General features: G+C 33.7%; 1 protein-coding gene across 1 annotated transcript; it reads left to right on the plus strand.

Annotated features, from left to right (window-relative positions):
• Positions 1-373: 373 nt before the first annotated feature.
• LOC132735008 (uncharacterized) lies at positions 374-18,713 on the plus strand (the record flags this gene model as incomplete). The annotated part of the gene is given in 13 exon segments (XM_060721908.1): positions 374-400; positions 848-907; positions 2,463-2,697; positions 4,827-5,002; positions 6,654-6,844; positions 7,272-7,437; positions 11,983-12,012; positions 12,983-13,141; positions 13,642-13,848; positions 14,872-14,985; positions 15,637-15,840; positions 16,305-16,414; positions 16,728-18,713. Coding segments are annotated over 13 exon segments (3,141 nt in total). The 3' UTR covers positions 18,195-18,713.
• Positions 18,714-18,787: the final 74 nt, after the last annotated feature.

The raw sequence follows: 18,787 nt of genomic DNA on the forward strand, positions 1-18,787 counted from the left end.
AATGGGTTGAAACTTCACATACTTGCTCTCTGTGCCAATCTAATATGATGGGCACAGGTCCCGTAACATGAGTTACCTTATACAGAGTTATGCCCCTTTTCTTACTAAGCCAAGCACTGAGAATAGACAAACATGCTGTCTTACGGACAGCTCTTGTTTGTTTAACCTGCCATTTTTAGATTTTTCAAAAATTCTTTTTTTCAGGCTGATTTGAAATATTTTTTGTATTCATAAATTATATGCCCTTATGTTCTCCCAGCATATAAGCTAATAATAAGTACAATATGTAATAGACCTATTTTCTAAATCATGAACACTTTCATCTTTCAGACTGTGACAATATGAAAACAAAGGAAGAGTGAAGTAAAGTGCAAAAACATGTTTTACATTGCGTTATTGTGTAAGTTCTACTTTCTAGTTTTTGTAATTGATACTGTATATACATTTATTATAATATTCATTTATTCATAAATATTTATAAATTACATTATTATAAGTTGTCTGTTATGATTCAGACTCCCTATAAACAATTTTAAACCACAGGGAATGCTTATATTTTGTTTGATATGTAGTGATAAAGATAAATAAAAGATCTATTGAATAAGGGGTCAATGGATTTTAAAGTCTTGCAAGTTGCTTGAAGGAAAATATTCAAGCAAAATTTCTCTCTTCCCCAACATAGTGAAATAATCCAAGAATACTATTAAAGCAGATCATCGGATGCCCACGGCCGAACCATTTACATTTATCATGTTATTATGTTACATGTTAATCACCTGTGGGTATGTTAAAGCACAGAATCTTTATCTTAACAAAGTTTTATGTTGAATGTTTGGTTGCATTTCAGGGTGTATAGCATTTGTTACAGTGACCATTGGTTTAGCAGATGGATCAGTCTCAAAATCAGGTCAGTCACTTTTTTGTTACACCCAGATTTATTGTTTTTTACAATAATTATGCATCTTAATTAATCCTTAAAATCATCAGCATGGAAATGATATAATGGTTTATTTTGATAGTTCTGCTTAAGTTTTTAAAAAATTTTTAGCACATGTAATAATAAACATATTCATTTATGATTGATTGTGATTGTTTATTTCAATATGTCAGAATGCACCAGTTTGTCTATAAACATATGACTGTTACATGACCAGCACAAGTGAGACTGGTTGTTGATTAATAACAAAATGGACTTGCTGTTAAAAATTGAAAATTCCTCTTTACAACTGTTCATCTTTTGTTAGACTATTCGAAGAATTAGGGAGAGCTATTGTACTCACCCAATATGTATTGGCATCATGCTTTCAACAGATTGAGTTTTTGCATACAAGTTGGTATCTCCAAAACTACTGAAAGGAACTGGTTGAGAGCATGACAGGAGGTCATTGTCCTAGGCCCATAACTCTTACATAGATTTTGACAAAATAATTGCCATTTTTGATTTTAAAAAAATTCTACACTCTTGTTTTACTTAAGCAAGCACTTAGAATAGTCAAGCTTGGTGTGTTACTGACAGCTCTTGTTATCAATGAGAGCATGAAAATCTAGTGTGCCCTTGAAAATCAATGTTTTACCCTTAAAAATGAATTTTTTTTGCATTGAGAATATCAGTTTGACTAAACTGATTGAATGCCTTTTACAATGGAAAATCTTAGTTTCAACTGGATGACAATCACCCAAGTTTCACCATTGAAAATTTTGACAGTCAGTGGGTCATAATGACGCTTGAGTTTCAGTCTATACTGAACATCTCTAATTCTGCGTCATCACTTATTTCACATTTATGGCATATTTTCATGTGACCAGTGTTAAAATTGATCAGAATTGCCATATTTTATTCAAACACCTAAATAACAAATTTTTGTGCAATATATTTAAATCTGTAAGTTTTGACGTAAAACAGAACAACATTTTACAAATTTCTGATAGTCTGTTAAAATTGGTGCATACGTCTGAAACAATCATCATTTTCTAAATGTTCTTGTTTGTTGAAAAAATAATTTTTGAGTTACAAAGTAAAGATAGTTTTAATATTTAAAATTAAGCAAATTAACATGTAGAAATTTTAACTGAAACATGAAAAAAATGAAATAAAACACCATTTGATTACCGCGAATTAAATGATGACATATCGTTTTCAAAATGGCCGACATATGGTCTAGACATCTTGCCCATTTAAACTGATTTTGACTGAATATATTGTTGTTTCCTAAATTGTGTCATACATATGAAAATACCTCTATGTTACAGCTAAAATATGACAATTTTTGTACCATAAGTTTCATGTGTAGTTTTCTTTCTTGTTTCAAAGCGTGAAGTACCGTGAACTAAGAGGAGCACAGTATACTGCATGAGTATTTGCAATATTCCCAAACACTCAAACCTTGTAGACTTGCGGTTTATATTGTCTTTATAACCTTTATTTCAGGAAATTATTTAACTTTGTTTTTGTATTTCTACAGGTCTGTCATTCGATCTATGTAATACAAAAACTTTGCGATTGCTCAATATTGATGACAGTGGCATTATAAAATATGATAATTCATCATCATCAAGCGGTCAATCCTCTGGTCTTGGATGTGTTCTAAAAATAGAATCATGCAGTTCTTGCCAGATACAGCTAAAAATAAGCACAGATGACAACTTTACATTCTTCTGTCAGACGGGCATTGTTCATTCCAAATATTGCTCATTAGGGTGAGTATTTTTTAGAAAAAGTAAAATGATTCAAAATTCTAGAAATAGTTTACATGTTATGTGCGATAAATGACCTATTTTTCAGCATTATAACTATATTTCTACTGCATTACTAATGCAGTAAGGGCTATTTTTGTATATTTTGACCATTTTTTTGGTAACTTACATATGGGTTGTAAGTGCCATTGATAATGCATAAATTGCATCCTTTTGGTGACTTCACAGTATAATACTTTTAAATACATTTTCAAATTTTCATGAAAATAAGCATGAATCTGGAGCACGCTTTAAAGATTTTTAATCATCTGCTGTCAATTATTTATTTTCTTAAATATTTAAACTAGACTAATACAAATGTTGCTGAACCTGGTTATTTCAGGTCTATATAATGCTTTCTGTTTAATAATACTTGAATTCTTAAGAAACTGAAATCGTTGCCATGGTAACACTGTGAAAAATAACAATTTTAAATCTCAGACAATATGAATAGTGAAATGTGGGAGTATTGAAATAAATAGATGATGCTTAAGTTTGATATAATAGATACGCACGTTTGCTTTAGATGAAATCTTGACGTTGTTTAGTTATTCTCTTGGTGCGAGTCATTGATTTTTTTTGCCTCACCCTTTCTGCCCACAATTGTACAATTATTCGTTTTGTCCACTGATATACAATTATTGAACTCATCCTCAGTAAGCTGCAGGATTGGGTCAATTAACTTTATATTTATTATTGTTTGAAGAATGATTTACAGAAATAACACAGTATTTCCTGAGATTTTTAATTGTGACATGAAGTCTCTCTGTCAGTTTTCTCTCAGTATTTCTTTCTTTTGTTGTTGCCTTGTCATTGATCATGAAATTAAGGAAAGATTGTTAAGGACCTAGATAATAGTATGCTGACTTCTTGGGTCAGCCAATTAAAATGATTATCTTGCTTTTGTAAGAATACAAAGTTATTTTATGCACAGCAAAATTGACAAATTTTGAAAAAAAATAATTTGTGATTCTTAGTCAGATTTGAGTGTAAAATGGTGCAATACTTGTCTTTTTGCAGTCATCTTGCATATTAATTAAAATTGGTTATGCTGGATAAACAAAATGAGCAAATGACCTGAAATGTTACATATAAATTATTGGTTGAGACCTACATCTGACCACAAGCTGATCTCAAAAAGATTTTTTTAGTCCCTTGACATATTAAGAAACCTCAGTTGAGTCCCTTTAAGGTGATATTAAGATAGAAAATGTGCAAGCTGGCCTGGCTCTATACTGTTGGCAAGGGTTAATCCCTTTTAGTTCCTGAGTAAGGTAAGGGATAGGTTTTCACAAATTTCTAGATAAAAAAAAATTATGTAACAGTAAGTTGCTGATAAGAAAAAAAACCCTAAAAAATTTAACCGAAAGAGCTAAAAGAGGGACATCGTCAGGACTAATTTATTCTTTGACATACTTTTCTTAGGCACACATAGTGTTTATCAAGATAGACACAACATTGAAATGAATGATTAAACCCTGCTGAAGACAATTTATGGAAAATAGACAATCAGATATTTTAAAGTTTAGGTCTTCTCATTTGATAAAAAACTAGGGCAAAGACAAAATGAAGAAGCTATGTTTCACAGTAAACAAGTTGTGATGCAAAATTGTAAATGAAGCAGCACACTGAGCACAATAATCTTAAAGGAATGACTAAATGAAAGAAATCAGTTTCTTTATTCAAAATTTCACACAAATAACCTGACCAGTGTTTAAATCAATTTATAAAGAGCTCCACTGATGTGAAAAAGCCTAAAAACATAAATTTTTAATTCTTGCTTACATGTACATTGTATATGAAGTGATACACTTAATTAAAATATTTTCAGTCTCTCCGTGTAAAAAATAGTCAGTAGATTCCCTTTAAGGATAATGTCTAAAAGCAATATCTGTCAAATAACCCTGTATGAATAATGCCTAATTCCATTTTCTGTCTAATAATCTCTTACTGGTAAGAATAATATCTTAATCCAATGAATGAAAATCTATGTCTATGAAAATGTTGTGTTTGCTTATTATAAATTGTACTGTAGAGTCACACTGGTATGTTCCCTTCAACATAATATAACCTAGGTTACATTTTATTTTCAGATGTGACTACCTCAGTATATTTGACATGTACTATATGAATGAGACACTTCGATATTACCGTGGGGTGGATCAGATACCAGATGTTTTCCACTCGGAATCTAGCAATATATTTATAATGCTGTGTCACGGGGGAATGATGAAAAATTACAACTTTCAAATCAGTTTTAGCATCACACGTAAGTTAAATTTGTTCTGAATAGTTACATGTATGTACTTAAAAAGTCATGTATACACATGTTTTTTTTTTTCTGTCTTGGTTTAGAATTTGACAGGGTTGTCATTAAAGAATTTCTGAGATGGTCCATTTTGGTTTTAATATGGTTATATTTGGCTTTAATGCATACAAGAAAGAATGTTTTGTTTTTTTTTTAAAGTTTTTAGGTGGCTCGGATTAATAAGGCCAGAATAAAATGATATTGATTCAAGCTTTGGTAAAATGGTGAAACTGCATATAGGAAAATAAATTTATTTTTAGCTCGACTATCCAATAAGAATAAGTAGAGCTATTGTATTCAGCCAAGCGTCGGTGTCGGCGTAACCACTTATGTTAAAGTTTTTGTAATACCTCAAATATTTTCAAAGTCCATTGACATATGGCTTTGAAACTTTGCACACTTGTTCACTATCATGACCCCAACCTGTAGACAGAAGGAGGTAACTGTATCAAGCATTTGGCAGAATAATGCCCCTTTTTGCGATTTAGAATTTACATTTAAGTTTGAAAATTACCACCTCAGATATTTTCATATTCTATTGACATCTGGCTTTGAAACAAGTTGAAATTTTATACTCTTCTTTAAGAGCATAATAGGACTCCCTTCAAGGCCTATAACTGTAACATGGATTTAAAGAAAAAATTTGCCCTTTTGTTAACTTAGAAAATTTTATATTATCAAGGCTTTTTTTACTATCAAGCACTAAGAATAGTCGAGCGTTGCTGTCCTACCGACAGCTCTTGTTTAAAATACATGTAATCTGATATATAATTTTTCTCTGCACCAAAAAATAGTGCAGATAAACCATTATATTTGTCAAAGAATTCACATTGTATGATTTGATAGCAAAACAAATGTTGCATACATGTGAATTTTTTTCGATGATCAAGTGGGAGATATTTCTTCAAAAAGAGGGAGATTTTAGAATTTGCAAATAAACAAAGAAGGAAGTTCTTTCATCAAAAAGAGGGAGATTTCTTTAATTTGTTAAAATACCCCTTATTTCAGAAAAATCTTTGAAAATATGGCTGCAGAAAGTGGGAGTCTCCTGCTAAAAGTTGGAGGGTTCACATGTATGAATTGATGAATCCCTAACCGTGATTAATGTGTGGATTTGGTTTACAGAACTCAATAATCATTTTGTTTTGGCCTCAATTTGATTCAAAGTTTTTAAATCATATTACAACATTTTTTTAGATTTCATTTACTGTCTTGTTGAATTTGCTTATCATTTCATTTTCATGGAAACTATTCATGTATTTTTATAGTCTATTTTATTTATATCTTGTTAAATACAAAGAGGATTATTGACTTGGACTGTGAAAATATTTTAGATTGTTTATCTCTTACTTCTTACTGAAATATACATATGAAATTGACAAAAATTATTTTGTTATGATAAAATTTATGTTGTCCACAAATATTTTGCTGATATATGTACTTGCAAGTCAACCTTATCAGGTGATATACATTGAGTTATATACAGTAAATGTTTGCACTGAGTGATATACATGTACATTCAATTATATAAATCATATAATACAGAAGGAAATTTTTTTATTTGAATAGATTTTAATGACGTCTATGTAAATCATTTGTTGGTTTATTGTAGAAAAAATGAAAACAGTGCACGGAAGCTCGGATACGTCCTCTGCCACTGGTTTGATAAGTTCCCCATTTTTTCCGACTGGCTACGCGCAGAATCATGAGGTGTACAAATACGTGATCTCCAGTACGGATGCTGATGATTATATCATAGTAACATTCGATGATTGGCACCTGTCAGAAACTTCTTCATTATATGTAAGTATAGCCGCATATATTCTTGCTGGTTCCTGCAGAGATCATGTTGAAGTATAGGATATTTCCAGCTTATATCTGAGATAATGTGGGAAAAGGGCACAAGTCTGATATAACTTTAACCATGTTGATGTTACTTTTTACGCCTTAAATAATTTGTGATATATTTTAAATCAAGATTGTTCTCATAACTGCATGTACCATCTAAGGTTAGGTTCCATTTATGCTTGAAATAATACATGGAGGAGCAGCCGAGGCTTCCCTGCATCAGTAAAATTGGAAAGTCAAATTAATTACAATCTTTATAATGTCACAATGACTTAATTAATTAACAATTGTTAATTTTACTGTATAATAAGGAATAATACAGAAATTGATTAGAGAGATCAAATTATCACTCTGTTCATGCTTCACACATTGCTTTTCACAGTTTGTCAAAAGCAACCAACCTGGCCAGTTTAATGGTGGATCAAACCGTCCCGTTGTCCTGTCTGACTCGAGCCTGCTCCAGTTTACCTTCAGTACTGGAGTGTCACTGACAGCTGGGGAGAACAGAGACTTTATAGGGTTCAGAGCTGCCTATAAGTTTTATAAAGGTAAAGTTATTTATTAAATTTTATTAAAATTTCCATAATACATGTTTGTAGAAGATTTTTAGCCCCAGTTTCCTAAAAATTAGAGTTAATGTCATTCATGTCATAGCTCACACTTTGACAGGGAAGATTATCCTAAAACTAACTAAAAGCTTGACTATTCGAAATACTCATCTTTTCTTAAACTTTGGTGATATTTGCGTGCAAGTTGGTATCACTTAAACTATGAAGATAATGGGTCGAAACTTCACACACTTATTTGGGCCCATAAAAGGAGGTCACTTTCCAAGGTCCATAATCGTCACATCAATTTTCACAGGATTATGGCCCTTTTTAATTTAGAACATTGTACATTATCCAGGCTCTTATTTAACTATCGAGCACTAAGAATAGTGGAGCACAGTGTCCTGATTTCGACTCTTGTGGGAAGTTATTCCTTAAAACTAGTTAACCCTTTGTTAGTGTCCATTTTTTGTGTCGCCTCTACGGAGTAGTGGCGACATAAAGGGATCACTTCTCCGTCGTCTGTCTGTCCGTCTGTCTGTCTGTCCGTCCGTCCGTCCGTCCGTCCGTCCGTCCGTCCGTCACAAAACTTGTCCGGACTACTCCTCATAAACTACTGGTGCAATTTCATCCAAACTTTACAGGAATGATAAGTACCAAGTGTAGTTGTGCATATTGTCAGCATTTTCCGGATCAATGATTTTTGTCAGAGTTATGGCCCTTTTATAATTTTAAAGTTTGTCCGGACTACTTCTCTTATACCACTAATGCAATTTCAATGAAACTTTACAGGATTGATCTGTAGCTCAAGTCCTTGCGCATATTGCACTGGTTTTCCGGTTGAATGATTTTTGGCCGAGTTATGGCCCTTTGATAAAAAGGTGTTTTTTTAGCTCACCTGTCACAAAGTGACAGGGTGAGCTTTTGTGATCGCTTTTCGTCCGGCGTCCGTCCGTAAACTTTTACTTTAAATGACATCTCCTCATAAACCACTGAGCCAATTTCATCCAAACTTCACAGGAATGTTCCTTTGGTGGTCACCTTTAAAAATTGTTCAAAGAATTTAATTCCATGCAGAACTCTGGTTGCCATGGCAACGGAAAGAAAAAACTTTAAATATCTTCTTTTAAAAAACCGTAAGAGCTAGAGCTTAGATATTTGGCATGAAACATCTTCTAGTGAGTGTCTACCAAGTTTGTTCAAATAAAAGCCCTGGGGTCAAAATTGGCCCCGCCCCAGGGGGTCATTGATTTTCCCTATATGCATATAGTAAAAACTTAAAAAATCTTCTTTTAAAGAACCCAAAGAGCTATAGCTAAGATATTGAGCATCAAACATGTTCTAATAGGTGTCTACCAAGTTTGTTCAAATAAAAGCCCTGGGGTCAAAATAGGCCCGGCCCCAGGGGGTCATTGATTTTCCCTATATGCATATAGTAAAACTTAAAAAATCTTCTTTTAAAGAACCAAAAGAGTTAGAGTTAAGATATTTAGCATGAAACATGTTCTAATGGGTGTCTACCAAGTTTGTTCAAATAAAAGCCCTGGGGTCAAAATTGGCCCCGCCCCGGGGGGTCATTGATTTTCCCTATATGCATATAGTAAAAACTTAAAAAATCTTCTTTTAAAGAACTCAAAGAGCTATGGCTAAGATATTGAGCATCAAACATGTTCTAATAGGTGTCTACCAAGTTTGTTCAAATAAAAGCCCTGGGGTCAAAATTGGCACCGCCCCAGGGGTCATTGATTTTCCTTATATGTGTATAGCAAAAACTTAAAAAATCTTCTTTGAAAAAACCCAAATAGCTAGAGTTAAGATATTAAGCATGAAACATCTTTTAGTGAGTGTCTACAAAGTTTGTTCAAATAAAAGACCTGGGGTCAAAATTGGCCCAGCCCCGGGGGTCATTGATTTTCTTTATATGTGTATAGCAAAAACTTAAAAAATCTTCTTTGAAAAAACCCAAATAGCTAGAGTTTAGATATTTAGCATGAAACATCTTCTAGTAAGTGTCTACAAAGTTTGTTCAAATAAAAGCCCTGGGGTCAAAACTGGCCTGGCCCCAGGGGTGTCATTGTTTTTAACTATATGTGTATAGTAAAAACTTAAAAAAAATCTTCTTTTAAAAAGCCCAATGAGCAAGAGCTTAGATGTTTAGCATGAAACATCTTCTTATTATTCTACGAAGTTTGTGCAAATAAAAGCTCTTGGGTTAAATTGGCCCTGCAACGTTTGGGGGGGGGGCCTATATACAGGTGAGCGACCTCAGGGCCATCATGGCCCTCTTGTTCTGTGTGTTGCCAGATACACAAAAGCTTGTGCGGACTACTCCTCATAAACTATTGTTGCAATTTCATCCAAACTTTACAGGAATGATCAGTACCAAGTGTAGTTGTGCATATTGTCAGCATTTTCCGGTTCAATGATTTTTGTCAGAGTTATGGCCCTTTAATAATTTTTATTTTTAAAGTTTGTCCGGACTACTTCTCTTATACCACTAATGCAATTTCAATGAAACTTTACAGGATTGATCTGTAGCTCAAGTCCTTGTGCATATTGCACGTTTTTTCCGGTTGAATGATTTTTGGCCGAGTTATGGCCCTTTGATAAAAAGGTGTTTTTTTCTGTGTGTTGCCAGATACACAAAAGCTTGTGCGGAATACTCCTCATAAACTATTGTTGCAATTTCATCCAAACTTTACAGGAATGATCAGTACCAAGTGTAGTTGTGCATATTGTCAGCATTTTCCGGTTCAATGATTTTTGTCAGAGTTATGGCCCTTTAATAATTTTTATTTTTAAAGTTTGTCCGGACTACTTCTCTTATACCACTAATGCAATTTCAATGAAACTTTACAGGATTGATCTGTAGCTCAAGTCCTTGTGCATATTGCACTGGTTTTCCGGTTGAATGATTTTTGGCCGAGTTATGGCCCTTTGATAAAAAGGTGTTTTTTTCTGTGTGTTGCCAGATACACAAAAGCTTGTGCGGACTACTCCTCATAAACTATTGTTGCAATTTCATCCAAACTTTACAGGAATGATCAGTACCAAGTGTAGTTGTGCATATTGTCAGCATTTTCCGGTTCAATGATTTTTGTCAGAGTTATGGCCCTTTTATAATTCTTATTTTTAAAGTTTGTCCGGACTACTTCTCTTATACCACTAATGCAATTTCAATGAAACTTTACAGGATTGATCTGTAGCTCAAGTCCTTGCGCATATTGCACTGGTTTTCCGGTTGAATGATTTTTGGCCGAGTTATGGCCCTTTGATAAAAAAATTTTTTTTTTGTGTGTTGCCAGATACGCAAAAGCTTGTCGGACTACTCCTCATAAACTACTGGTGCAATTTTATCCAAACTTTACAGGAATGATCAGTACCAAGTCTAGTTGTGCACTGTCCGTCTGTCTGTCCATCTGTCTGTCACAATATTTGTCCCAACATGAAATTGGCCATCATGAGGCGACACATGTGATTACTGATCGCTCTTGTCTGTAACTAGTAAGGGTGTTCACTTCAAACTTGGTATGCTTGTTCAATACTATATCAAAAGGGCAAAATATCCTTAAATTAAAGTAATCTACTCAATAATGACTTGACCATGTCACCAGTAAATACTCAGGAGGCCATCTAAGTTTTTTGAACTTTGAAAAAGAATATCTCTAAAATACCTATATGAAAGAAATATGTTTGTATATTTCCTTTAGAGGGGATGGCACATGCAGGAGATCATTGCTAAATGGCTAAATGCCTTCTATAAATAGCAGCATAATATTTTGTTCTAGAACATTTTTTCTGTTTACATACAATATTCATGTGTGTTAAGTATCAGAGACATTCTATGAGAATTTACCATGATATTATAGCTTTATACCATTTAACCCTTTCGCTGCCAGGGCTTATTAGTATTATAATAATTATATATGTTTCCAAATCTGCCACTGTCGATGGTATAATTATCTATATACACTAAACGAAACTTATAAGTACTCCGACCAATTTTTATTATATTGTGTTAGAATTACTATAACTAGTCTAAGTCGATACTGTATAAACTTTAATCATAGTATCATCATTTTATAATAGTAAATGCATTTTACAATAACTCAAACTTAACAGAAAATCAGTAACTGAGATCACCATTGTAAAAAAAATCAAATACAAGTTTAGTATATATTTTGAAAGCCGGAGTTTTCCTGCAAGTTTGAAATCGGAGTACTTATAAGTTTCGTTAAGTGTATTTCTTATTATCATTATTATTATTATAATTATCATTATTATGATTATTATTATTTTTATAGAAATGGCAAATACACCGAAAATAATAGGGACGGCATATGCCGTTCCTATGGCAGTGAAAGGGTTAAATTGTTCAATAAATGTTTTAAACATAATTATGTTAAATGAATGATTTTCATACATTTAACATTTAAAGTATGTAAAGAATTTGTCTTAAAACATCAATAAAAAGCATTGTCTTGATCAATGTCTTGTAATGAAATAGATCTTTCTGGCTATTACAGTTTTTCTCTTTAATTTCAGGTCGGCAATTTATTACAAAGCCAAATACAAGTAAGTATCATTTAGTCCTAAATCTTAAAAACTGAATTTGTTAAACAGTATTTTGTTTTAAGTTTCACAACAACATAATTGTGTTATTATGATGTAGGCTCTATTTTGGTAACATAGCTAAAAGGCAAAGCTGCAGAGTAGTGGCGACATATAGGGATCATTTCTCCGTCATCTGTCAGTCTATCTGTTCGTTTGTCACAAATTTTGTTCGAACTACTCCTCAAAAACTACTGATTGATCAGTACCTCAAGTACTTGGGCATATTAAATTGGTTTTTTGATTTTAATAGTTTTTGTCACAGTTAAGGCTCTTGCGCAGAAAATAATCAAAATGTTCATGATTTTTTGGTAATTCTTACTTTCTCTAGATTACAGAAAATATTCAAACATTCAAACACACAAATTACATTTCCAACAAATAGTCAAATCACCTCTTGATACAACTGCTTAATTGGAAATCATCAGGCAACACATGATCGCTCTTGTACTTTTAATCTTCCATCATCTCCATGTCTATAATATTTCTTTTCACCAACATGTCATCTCTTGCCCCTAACTGCTGTGAATATGAATTGGTCATTGTTTCATGTGAGGAAGATGCATGTTTCCAGCTAGTTTACTGAAGGTCACTGGTTCTGCTGAGGTGTTCACTAATGATTATGTTATTATGTTTGACTAATCCAATCCAACCTATACGTCTTTACATTTTGATCTTATCATTTAATATTGGCCATGCAATATTATTCATCCCTTTAATGACTGTATTTCTTAAATGGACTTGTCTAGCTTCCATTTTTTGAAACTGTCCATTATCAATTTTAGGGATATCAAGATAAGAAGTTGGTCAGCCAGCAGTATAGAGCATGGTCAGACTGCACGGATGTGCAGGTTGGCCTGGCTCTATGCTGGTGGCAAAGACTAATCACTTTCTGTTCCAACAGGGTTAGGGTTTATTTGATTTTATTTTCCAGATTGTAAAGGATTGAGCTATTTGATGTCCAGTAAAGGTGGAAGGATAAGTTTTTCACCAGCATCCCCAACTAGAGAATTGTACGACTGTTTATGGGTGGTGAAAACTCAGGAAGATTTTGAGGGCACCTACTTAAAGATTATCAGGCTAAGAATAAATGGTAAATAATTCTTACGCATGTATTTGATTTTATCCATGACTTTTCTTTTTGATTAGCAAAGCCTGCACTGCTGGGTTTTTTTATACACATTTAAGAAATTGGTAAGCATTTTAAAAAAAGACAATTTCCTAACTCATAACAATTCTAATTATGCCAATCATTGACATATAAATATTGAAATAATTCAGAAATAATTCAGATTTTAACTATATATTTCAGTTTATTTGTTTATGTATTGCTGCTAGATAATGACTTAGCTGAAGATAAGGTTGTGGTTAATCCACTTGTAACTGATACACCATGATTAAATTTTATAATGTGGACTAGATCCCTAACCTCATTAATGAAAAAAATTCTGACCTTTACTTTTTATGTGTGCGCTGTTTGAGCAATGGCTAAAAACTCCATTGAGAAAAACTGTAAATCAGATTATTTTTACATAACTTGAGCTAGATTAAGGTCATTATGTCAATTAATTAATAATCAACATTATTTTTCAGGTCATGTATTCCGTGGCGAGAATCAGATAGTTATCAGAGATGGAATCTCATCTGATGGCGCAGTACGAGCTAAACACGACATGTTGGATAATATCAACAATGGTATTCCACATTACAGTAAGACCGGCTTCTACATCCGACTGAATGCCTCCCTGTCATCTAGTGATAGTGTCATACTTACCTATGCTTCATACAAGATGTCTCCAGGTAAGTTTTTGTTGAGGAAATAACTTAACAACTTTTGACTTTCTGTTTACCAATTAGGGGAAAAAGTGTGTAAGTGGCCAGATACTCAGTCAAAAGTGTGTGGTATTCAAAAAGTCATGGGTTCAAGTTCTGGTTAGACAGACTGATATTTGGCACCCAATGTGAGGCTGTACATAACGCTATATAGCTCCTAGTCAGTTTACATTGTTCTCTGTTCTTAATACAAAAACAGTTATAGAGGAAGAGTATGTTATAGAATTACTGTTTAATTTTTCTAACTTTATATGCACTGCATGCTTCTTGAGGACTACCATAGCCACCTATAGGTAATATTTCACAATGACCAGATATAGCAAATATTAACCTAGGCCATGAAATGAAATCAATCCAAAGTCCTCTACATTGACTTGCACCTGCACCTTGTTGAGCATCAACCTGCCAGAGCCACTTAGGGGTCATGGGGTCAAACCATGAGCTAAAATAGCAAATATGAACCCTTTACCTCATATACATTGTAGATTGTGTTTTGGCAGCTTTTCAATCACCCCCCCCCCCCTTTTTTTTAGGCCTCAAACAGTGAAAAATTATCCTATTTAGGGCCCAAACACTGTTTTTTGTTTGGGAAATGTTGTTAAAAAAGGTGATCACTTTTTTGGTGCCGCCCACCTATCAAAAAGGTACATCAGTGGGTTGCCAGAAGGGGGGTTGGCAGAAGAGGGATGTGCCCCCTTATGTTTCGGGGGTTTGAAGGGGGGCTGTTTACAATATATTACTATATAGATAAAAAATAGAAGGGTCATTGGAAACAATGGTCTGTGTTTCATTTATAGTAACTGCAATGCAATAAGAAAAATTAAAGAATGCAGTGAACTAACTCCAAAGACAATAAATAATCAAGTAAAAGGGAGAACAACATGTCCAAAACTAAATAAATAAACTATTAATAACCATGCAAATCTGTGTGATAACTGTAAAGACTTTGTGATATTTTTCACTGATATAAAAATGATTTATTGTGTTCAGGTTGTGGTTCAGACTTATTTGTGTGTGGTAATGATAAATGTATAGATAAAAACCTGATATGTGATGGGTACGATCATTGTGGCGATAATAGTGACGAAGTTGCCGGTTGTGCAGGTATGTTCTATTTTTAGATCCAGTTATATACTATAACTTCATTTAAATCAACAAGCTCAGATGCCTATTCTAATGAATTTTTCTCATTAATGAGCTGCGCCATGACAAAACCAACATAGTGCGTTTGCAACCAGCATGGATCCAGACCAGCCTGCGAATCTGCGCAGTCTGATCCGGATCCATGCTGTTTGCTTATAAACCCCAATTTAAGTAGAAAAACTGATAGTTAACAGCATGATCCTGATCAGACTGCAAGGATGCGTAGGCTGGTCTGAATATCCATGCTGGTCTCAAAAGCACTATGTTGGTTATGTCATGGCGCGGCTCAATTTTGTAAATAATACCAAGATGCAAGTGCATCATCTATGATGATTGAAAGTGCGACACCATTTGCTGTTGCTTAATCAGAAACCATTTTGGCATCAGAAAAGATAATTAACAGTTCTGAAAATTTAGCAGAATGAGGGTTAATTAATTCATTATATATCATTTTATATGCTTTGCTACCTTTATAAACTGTATAAATTTAACATAAAAATTGACACCAAAAATAAAAAAAGCAACCAATATACTATAGGAGTGATGATTCTTATACCGAATTAGCTTTGAATTTGTCATTGAATAAGCAATTCTTTTATATTTTTCTTACAGATAATACAGGCCAATGGGACAAAAGCTATCAGTATACTATAACAATAGGGGTGATAGTTCCCATGGTGATATCTGTATTCCTCATCATGGTTATATGTCTCCTGTTTGTGATGATACGAAGATGTCGTAGAGCACGTCTCCGTGAAGCTCTGGACTCAAGCGAGAGATTACAAACTGTCAGTGAGGACGTAACAGAACGGAGAAGTAATTATATTTTATTTTTATCTCAGATTTCTTCAAGTTGTTAATGACTAGCTTTTTGTCAGTTTTCTGTTGTTTTAATAATACCCTAGTGCTAGTTTAGACGATTCAATAAACTTTTAACTTATTTGTTAGCCGAAAGTAAAAAATGTTATTATATTTATATTTGTTCAGTTGTCATCAACAACAACAACATTGATAATAATATGTAAATGGGTAAATTTCTAAATAAGCACATACAGTCGGTTTCTCTATCAGCATATAGACTGTATCTAATGGTTTAAACATTCAATGATTTATTTTATTTATACAAATCATTTTCTTTGGTTAGCTTTGGTCTAATCTCTTTATATCATAGAATATAAGGAAAGCTTCACTTGAACTGATGTTTTGGTTGTCATAATTTATTTAATTTATGTAATTTTAATTAGATCAAGATTTGATGATGTTAAATTTGATCATTTAAGGGCGCAGACGACACAGGCGCAGACTTGGATTGTTCGGAAGTTTTGAAAGAGACAGGCCACCCACGTATGACGAGGCAATGCAAAACCCACCAGGATGGTACCTTAATGTTGTAAGTATAATAATGTAGTCCACGTGGATGAAATGAAACTATATTGGTTATCACTGCCCTTTGAAACAAGACCTGGTGTTTGAGGACATACATGTATTTGAAAATTTCTTTGTCACTTGCATTTGCCATTTGTTTTCATACAATGAGGATTTTAATAGAAATTGAAAATACTTTTGTATAAGAGTACTATTTTGTTGGAGTTACACAAAATTATTGTATTTTTTTTTTTCTGTACAAATATTGATTATCATATGAATAACAAATATGCTGTATAATATCATGTCTGTCAGAATTACTTACCTGTCCTTTACAGGCATTTGGCAATCCTGTTGACCCATCATTGCCACAGCCACCTTCATACCATGAGGCAATCAGTGCCGATACATCGGCACCTAATACAAACCCTAGACAAACCCCTGGAAGCCCCACCTCTACTGACAGTAGCCAATCAGAACTGACAGTCTGTTCAGGTCACCTATCAGATTCCTCTAGTTCTAGTGATGAGGGCTCAACATGGGGAACTTACAATGGTGATGGAGATGGTAGGAGAGGGAGACTTGGTAGGCATGTCTCAAGTTCTGAGTCTGAACCTGGTACTCTAGATTCACGTCCCAGATCTGCTGCGAGTCCTGTTCAGACAGAACCTAGATCAGATTCAGTAGCAACTTCGACAGAAAATACTCAGAATAGAGTAGCCCCTGTAGAAGAATTGCATACTGTTGAAAGCATGCCAAAAGACAATAAGGACAATATTCAAATAGCAAGGAAAGAACATGAAAAGAAAGTTAATAATGCTGCAGATGATTTTGTTGTGCCAGCAGGGCCCAAACCAGGCTGTAGTGATCCCCAGATTAATGTTTGTAGGCCTAAAACATATGCTATAGGTGCACCACAGGGGCTCGAGTCATGTGCTCCTGTTGCTCCAAGTAATCATCATAGAAATATATCATCCGGGTCAGAAGCTGCAATAGAGACCGGAAAGAAACCAAAGAAGAAACCAAGGAAGTCTAAGTCAAAGAAAGCCAGTAATCAACCAGTTCATGCACCGGAAATACTGGAAAATGCCATACCTGATCTAAATTTCAATGAGTACCTGATAAACCAAGGTCATTCAAATATCCCAGAAATTGCAAGTACAAACCAAGAAACATCTGGTGCTGTACCACAAGCATCAAACCTTCATGACAACAGTAACTTTTTCTATCCTACATCAAATTTGACAGAAAATAGTGCAGAAAGTAGTCCTAAAGTGCAAGCATCTACTGATGCGGATTTAGCCTATCAGGTTGTAGTAAATGTAGATAATGATGATGTTTTAGTAGTTTATGATTCAGCTGATGAAAAATTTGGACAAAATATGTCACCAGCCCAAGTTTCTAAGGCGGATAAATTTAAAACGAATGGAAGAGTAGATCTGACTTCTGAAAATAGTTCCATGGCAGCAAATGCAATGGAAATGGATCAAACGAACAAAAAACCATGTACAAACACTAATGATAATTTAGATCTGAAATATAATGATAGAGAGCGAAACCATTTTGCACCAGACGACACATGTCATGGTGCATACGCCAGTTTAGGGCAAAAGCCGTCTGCTGTAAATGATGTTGACTGTGATCAAACTGTTATGTCATTTAAACAAAGGGAAGATAAATCTGACAATTACACAAATAGTGAGTTGCAAATTGAAAATGGTGCTACTAGAGTTAACGAACATATGAATCAACCAAGTGTATCTCTTAGAAATGATTTGGATGATACTGAAGATATTTATGTGTAATATTTATTCACTTAGTCATTCTTTTTTAAATGAGACCACTTAAGGGAAAAAACCTAATTGGTCTTTATTATTAATTAAAAGGATGTTCCATGGATATAACCAACTGTAAAAAACATTCTGAATATTAGATAAAATGATGCTCTGTGGATATAAAAGGGAAGAGACTAAAGTGCTCTTTTTGTAAAACAAAAAACATGCTCCATGGATTACACCAAAGGAAACTTCAAAAAGTTGTCATATTATTAAATAAAAGCAGTTGTTCCGTAGACAAAACTGAGATAACCAATAAAGTGGTCTTCTTATTAAATAAAAATATGTTCCACAGGTATAACCAAGGGAAAAAACTATGTTGTCTTCTTATTGATAAAAGCATGTTCCATGCATATAACAAAGGTAAACAACTAAAGTGGTCTTATTATAAAATAAAAGTATGTTCTGCACATATAACCGAGGGAAAAGACTATGCTGTTTTCTTGTTAAATAAAAGCATGTTCCATGCATATAACCAAGGGGAACAACTTAATTATACCCCCACAAACGAAGTTTAGGGGGGTATATAGGAGTCAGCTTGTCGGTTGGTCGGTCGGTCGGTC

The sequence above is a fragment of the Ruditapes philippinarum genome, unplaced genomic scaffold (assembly GCF_026571515.1).
Source record: "Ruditapes philippinarum isolate M1 unplaced genomic scaffold, ASM2657151v2 ctg7646_1_1_1_1, whole genome shotgun sequence".
Taxonomy (NCBI): Eukaryota; Metazoa; Mollusca; class Bivalvia; order Venerida; family Veneridae; genus Ruditapes; species Ruditapes philippinarum.